The 6,751-nt window shown below is 56.9% G+C and overlaps 1 protein-coding gene across 2 annotated transcripts; it reads left to right on the top strand.

Annotated features, from left to right (window-relative positions):
• Positions 1-962: 962 nt before the first annotated feature.
• On the top strand, positions 963-6,749 carry DLK2 (delta like non-canonical Notch ligand 2). Of its 2 annotated transcripts, XM_069487823.1 has the most exons (6): positions 963-1,116; positions 1,623-1,753; positions 2,027-2,090; positions 3,164-3,294; positions 4,329-4,473; positions 5,827-6,749. In XM_069487823.1, the coding sequence occupies exons 2-6, from the start codon at positions 1,678-1,680 to the stop codon at positions 6,560-6,562; spliced, it is 1,152 nt and encodes a 383-aa protein (XP_069343924.1). In that variant the 5' UTR covers positions 963-1,116; positions 1,623-1,677; the 3' UTR covers positions 6,563-6,749. The 2 variants fall into 2 exon arrangements, with proteins under 2 accessions (XP_069343924.1, XP_069343925.1); XM_069487824.1 differs by lacking the exon at positions 963-1,116 and having other exon boundaries at positions 1,678-1,753; positions 3,164-3,285; positions 4,422-4,473; positions 5,827-6,562.
• The last annotated feature ends 2 nt before the right edge of the window (positions 6,750-6,751 follow it).

The raw sequence follows: 6,751 nt of genomic DNA, 5'->3' as shown, positions 1-6,751 counted from the left end.
GTGAAATCTTGATCTGAAGGACTAGAGATGGGCACTAGCGTTCCTGACCACTGGCCTCTTGCCCTGCGAAAACTAGAAACTATGTTTCAGGTCCCTGTCTTGCACAAGTGTCTCTGAGCCATTAGCCAGGAAGAGCAAAGTGGCTTCGAGGGGCAGTCTCCCCCCAGCCCTCTATACGACTCTCAATCTGAGCTCCGGGTTTGGGCAGTTGAAGATTAGCCTGAGGACAAGAACGGATGTGAGGGGGTACAGAGAAGGGAGCTTGGGAGGCACCCTTAGAGAGTCAGGGGCATTCCCGGTCCAGGGAGACCTCCCAGAAGTGGTCACCAAGACTGAGGCCAGACAGAGGGAAGGATTGGGGGTGGCCCGGGTTGGCGTTTGGATAGGGAGGGGTCGATGTGGAAGGCTGCAGATACAGGCAATGAGGAGAGAAAGAAGCGGAGGGCCAGGAGGCGGAGAAGAGCAGACAAATGAAGCAGGTGATGAAGGCTTTACAAGCGGGGTAGGCGTGGGCTGGTGACAAGAGGAGGGCGGGGAGCAAGTGTGCCCTGAGTGTGCAAGGGATATAGATGAGAAGCGTGATGGGCGGCGGACTGGTGAGAGCGGAGGTGGAGCGTGGGGCTCGGGGCTCGGGTCCGGAAAGCCGGGATGTGAGCTGGGAGAATAACAGGACCGTGCATCCTTGGCCGGCACTTTGTAGTTTGCTCCCATTTAGACTCCCACAGTTTCCTCCTTTCGTTGACGAAAGCTCGGTCCGGGGAGGTTAGGTGCAACGGCGCTAGGTGTGCGCCGTGCGTCGCAGGGGGTGGGGTGGGCGCCTGGCGCGGGCAGGCGGGGGGCGGGCCGGCGGCGGGGGGGGGCAGAGGGGGAGGCGCGGGCTCCGCCCGCACACGCCGCCCCTGGCAGGGGGCCTGAACGCGCGCGAGGAGCTGCCGCCGCCGCTCGGGGTCGCCTGGAGCCCCAGATTCCCGAGCGCTCGGCTCGCATGGCAGCCGCCTCGGCGCCCAGCCCCGCGGCCAGCTAGGGGCGGCCCCGCGCCCCCGCCCGGCCCCTCGGCGGAGCCCGTCGGATCCGGCCTCGCTCTGCGCGCCCGGGCGCGCCGCCTCCCAGCCGGAGGTGAGGACCGGGAGGACAGGGGCACGGGGGGCTGGGGGCACCGTGGGGATTCCAGGCCCTGCGCAGCCGCTGGGCTGAATGCGGCAGAGATAGGAAGGGGACGTGGGAGCGAGGGGGGTGTCGAAGGTGGGGGGCGGAGACTGCTCGCTGCCTGAAACCGTCCCTCCCTCCGGCCCCCGAGTCCCCTCGGTGCTCGAGGCCTCCTCTCTGCGCTATCCCCATCCCCGCTGACCCCTCTGTCCCGAATGAGATCCACCCCAGCCATTCCCGCGCCCTGGCCTCGCTTTGCTCTGCCCATCCTTCGCCCCCTTGTCGCAGACCCCGCTCCCCGGTTCCTATCTCGTCTCCTCGCTTGTTCTACCCTTCCCCGCCCCTGCCTCCTCGCTGCCCCCACCCGCTTCTTGCGTCCCAGCGCTCCTCTCCCTCGTTGGCTCCTGTCATTTGGAACCCATATCCGTGCCGCTATCTCCGCTCCTGGCCGCCTCCCCGCCTGTGCTGTCCCACAGGTGCCCACACGTCTGGCTGTCCATCCGTCCGTCCCTCCTGGGGCCGGCGCTGACCATGCCCAGCGGCTGCCGCTGCCTACATCTCGTGTGCCTGTTGTGCATCCTGGGGGCGCCCGGTCAGCGTGTCCGAGGTGAGCGCGCCCCCGGGCTCCAGTCGCGGCCCTGTCCAGCAGTCATCGCTTGCACGTTGACCTCTGCCGGCCAGAGACGGCACTGCAGTCGCTCCGACCGCGGGGCTGGCAAGACCCAGGTCGCCCTTTGGAATGGGATGTGTCTGTTCTATCTTGCCCTGCCTCAGAGCTGGGTCCACCCAATTACTGGAACCCCAATCCTCTCTCGAGTCCCACATCCCAGGGAGCCGTACCCTGACCCAGACTCACCCCTCCCACATCAATCTGTTGCAGCCGATGACTGCAGCTCCCACTGTGACCTGGCCCACGGCTGCTGTGCACCTGATGGCTCCTGCAGGTACCTATCCTGACCACGTGCCCCCAAACCCTTTGCTCCCCATTTTCCAGCCCTTCACACCCATAACCAGGTCAAGCCCCAGAACAGAGTGTCAGGGGCTTAAGACCTTACTGTTCATGCTCTGTCACCCCTATGGCAGATGGGCCAGCCTCCCCCACCTCCCTGCATGCCCCCCAACCCCCATTCCCCTTGACCTGGCCTCTTGCTTCTTCTAGCTTATAGCTCCCCACTCCTTTACTCTCCCAAGTCTGATTCAGGGATTGTAGAACATTCTCCTCCAGATACCAGGGGGGAGACCTGAAGCTTGAGAGTTTGGAGATTGGGCACCTTGAGGGGGAGAGAAAGAAAGGAGATAAAGAAAAGAAATGGTTTAGCTTAGCCTGGAGAAGAAACGCTGCAGGGAAAGTTGCTGGGGAGAAGCACTCATGATGAAAGAGGATCTTTCTTATGAATTTGAGTAACTGACTGACTGGGGTGGAGGTTGGGCAAATTCTATAGCAGGAGCAAAGTGCCTGGACAGAAGGAAATGAGCTGACAGGGCCGGTTGCTCAGTTGGCTGGGAAGTCTTTGAGACTCTACACCTTGGAAGGCTTTTTTTTTTTTTTTTTTTACACTCTTTAAAATTTTGTTTGGATGTAACCTTGGAGGGCTTTAAAAAAAAGGTCAGGTGTTTGCCCTGGAATAGTCCTGATAACCTTTCAAGGTCATTCTTCTTAAAATGTTTATGAGCACCTCATACATGCCAGGAGTGGTATTGGAGGCATTTGCAGACATTATCTTATTTCCTCCTCAACACACCCCTGTGAGGGGTATCTGCAATTTACAGATGAGAAATTTGAGGCTCAGAAAGGTTAGACAAAGTACAGAACCAGGACTCAAGGGGTAGTGTCTGATGGTCTGATTCCATCTATGTGTCCTATGACCCTGAACAGCTCTACACCTACCTAGGACAGGTCTACTTTCCCTTGGGGGCTGTCATATGTCCTCCTGGTTTCTAGAAGCCCTGGTCCTGCTGCCTCCATTTTCTCACATTGTCCCACCCAGAGCCCTGACCCTGTGCTTCTTTCTACCAGGTGTGACCCAGGCTGGGAGGGCCTGCACTGTGAGCGCTGTGTGAGGATGCCTGGCTGCCAGCACGGTACCTGCCACCAGCCCTGGCAGTGCATCTGCCACAGCGGTTGGGCTGGAAAGTTCTGTGACAAAGGTAGCGGGGAGAAGGGGTAGCTGTTGGCTGGGGACCCCATGTATCTTGGGAGACCATCCACCAGTATTTATTGAGTGCCTATTGTATCCTGGTCAAACCCTCAAATGCATGGTATTTTATCCTTATTTCTTATTTAATTTATTTTCATTTAGAGATAGGGTCTTGCTCTGTTGCCCAGGTTGGAGTACAGTGACATGATCATAGCTCATTGCAGCCTCAAACTCCTGGGCTCAAGCCATCTTCCCTCCTCAGTCTCCCGAGAAACTGAGACTACAGGCACACACTACCATACCTGGCTAATTTTTTAAATTTTCTGTAGAGATAGGGTCTCACTATGTTGTCCAGGCTGGTCTTGAACTCCTGGCCTCAAGTAATCCTTCTACCTTAGCCTCCCAGAGTGCTGGGATTACAGGCATGAGCCACTGTGCCTGGTCTCCTTTTTGATTTTATACCTGTTGTCTGAATTGATCCTTAAGACTGCGGTTCCCAACCCCAGGGCCTTGGACCAGTACCCATCCGTGGCCTGTTATGGACTGGGCCATAGAGCTCTGCCACTCCCCAGCCCCCATCTGTAGAAAAACTGTCTTCCATGAAACTTAGGAACATTGGGGTGGGGGCAAGGGCACACAGCAGGAGGTGAGCGGGTGAGTGGTGTATTTACAGCTGTTCCCCATCGTTCACATCACTGCCTGAGCTCCACCTACCCCTGCCCGTGGACAAATTGTCTTCCATGAAACCAGTCCCTGATGCCAAAAAGGTTGGGAACCGCTGCCTTAACATAACCCCATGAGGTAGGAAAGACAGCTACTAAAAACTGTACTCATTTTAAGGATGAGGAAACTGAGTCCCACAGAGGAGCTACAACTTGCCCAAAGTCAGTCTGAGATAGACTGGCAGGGGCAGGGCCAGGAGTCTCCTGACTCCAAATTCAGTGTTGTTGTCTTCTGTGCCCCCACCATTCCAGCCTGGGGTGCGTTTGGGTCTGGAAGGTGTGGGGACCAGACGTGAGAGAGCTTTCCCTGTCTTATCTCCAGATGAGCACATCTGTACCACGCAGTCCCCCTGCCGGAATGGAGGCCAGTGCATATATGACGGGGGCGGTGAGTACCACTGTGTGTGCCTACCAGGCTTCCACGGGCATGACTGCGAGCGCAAGGCCGGGCCCTGTGAACAGGCGGGGTGAGTGCTGGGCCCGTGGGGTGAGGGGAGGCTAGACCAGAACCTAGTGACTGGATGAGGAGAGAGGCAGGACTGTTGAGAAGGGGGAGGAGTGAGGGTCAGACCCATGTGGGGGTACCCTAGTTCATGGTTTCTCAACTTTTTTTGTACTTTCTGAACCATTTCAACAACAATAATCTATAGGAGTTGCTCAAATGTTTGCTCTGGTAGGGGAGGGTGGGTGTGGGGAGATTGAGAGGCCTAGGACTCCCCTCATCCTCTCCCCAACACTGGCATGGACCCCTAAAGATGTTCCACACAGCAGCCTTATGGATGAGGAAACGGCCCTGCAGGGCCGGACTTGTCCTCATTTCCGCTTCAGGCCTGCGAGCCTGTGAGGATAATAATAGCACACTTATCCCGAGCCTGCCTTTGGGCCAGGCCCATGCTAATTGCTTGACATTGGATTATCTCATTTAACCAGAACAATTTGGGAAGCTGGGTACTATTTTTATTTTCTTTTTTTTTTTTTTTTTTTTTTTTTTTTTTTTTGAGACAGAGTCTCACTCTGTTGCCCAGGCTAGAGTGAGTGCCGTGGCGTCAGCCTAGCTCACAGCAACCTCAAACTCCTGGGCTCAAGCGATCCTCCTGTCTCAGCCTCCCGAGTAGCTGGGACTACAGGCATGCACCACCATGCCCGGCTAATTTTTTCTATATATATTTTTAGCTGTCCATATAATTTCTTTCTATTTTTAGTAGAGATGGGGTCTCGCTCTTGCTCAGGCTGGTCTCGAACTCCTGAGCTCAAACGATCCGCCCACCTCGGCCTCCCAGAGTGCTAGGATTACAGGCGTGAGCCACCGCGCCCGGCCTATTTTCATTTTTTTTTTTTTTTTTTTGAGACAGAGTCTCACCCTGTTGCCCAGGCTAGAGTGAGTGCCGTGGCGTCAGCCTAGCTCACAGCAACCTCAAACTCCTGAGCTCAAGCGATCCTCCTGTCTCAGCCTCCCGAGTAGCTGGGACTACAGGCATGCGCCACCATGCCCGGCTAATTTTTTCTATATATATTTTTAGCTGTCCATATAATTTCTTTCTATTTTTAGTAGAGGTGGGGTCTCGCTCTTGTTCAGGCTGGTCTCGAACTCCTGAGCTCAAACGATCCGCCCACCTCGGCCTCCCAGAGTGCTAGGATTACAGGCGTGAGCCACCGCGCCCGGCCTGTTTTCATTTTTGAAATGAAGTATTTGAGGCTCAAACAGTGGCCCAAGGTGACACAGCTAGAAGAGGGGAGGGGCAGTGGTCGGGATGCTGACCTGGGCTACCCTGCAGCTGTCATTAAGTTTGTATCAGTGTCCTTTCCTGCCCCCACCCCAGCTCCCCATGCCGGAATGGCGGGCAGTGCCAGGATGACCAGGGCTTTGCCCTCAACTTCACGTGCCGCTGCCTGGCAGGCTTTGTGGGTGCTCGCTGTGAGGTGAATGTAGATGACTGCCTGATGCGGCCTTGCGCTAACGGTGCCACCTGCCTCGATGGCATAAACCGCTTCTCCTGCCTCTGCCCGGAGGGCTTTGCTGGACGCTTCTGCACCATCAACCTGGATGACTGTGCCAGCCGCCCATGCCAGAGAGGTGCCCGCTGTCGGGACCGTGTCCATGACTTTGACTGTCTCTGCCCCAGTGGCTATGGTGGCAAGACTTGTGAGCTTGTCTTACCCGTCCCAGATCTTGCCACCACACTGAACATCCCCCTAGGGCCCACTTCAGCTGTGGTGGCACCTGCCACGAAGCCAGCCCCCCACAGCGCAGGGGCCGGGCTGCTGCGGATCTCAGTGAAGGAGGTGGTGCGGAGGCAAGAAGCCGGGCTGGGTGAGCCTAGCCTGGTGGCCCTGGTGGTGTTTGGGGCCCTCACTGCTGCCCTGGTCCTGGCCACCATGTTGCTGACCCTGAGGGCCTGGCGCCGGGGTGTCTGCCCCCCCGGACTCTGTTGCTACCCTGCCCCCCACTATGCCCCGGCGTGCCAGGACCAGGAGTGTCAGGTTAGCATGCTGCCAGCAGGGCTCCCCCTGCCACCTGACCTGCCACCTGAGCCTGGAAAGACCACAGCACTGTGATGGAGGTGGGGGCTTTCCCGCCCCCTTCCTCACCTCCCCACCCCTCAGACTGGAGTGGTCCTTTCTTACCACCCCTCAGCTTGGGTACATACACTGAGGGGACCTCAGCCTCACGCCAGAAATATTATTTTTTTAATATACACAATGTAAGATGGGAATTTTATCAAATAAAACTATAAAAATGCAAGT

Source organism: Eulemur rufifrons, chromosome 15 (genome assembly GCF_041146395.1).
Source record: "Eulemur rufifrons isolate Redbay chromosome 15, OSU_ERuf_1, whole genome shotgun sequence".
In the NCBI taxonomy this organism is placed as follows: domain Eukaryota; kingdom Metazoa; phylum Chordata; class Mammalia; order Primates; family Lemuridae; genus Eulemur; species Eulemur rufifrons.
This window is presented reverse-complemented; position numbering and strand designations above follow the sequence as displayed.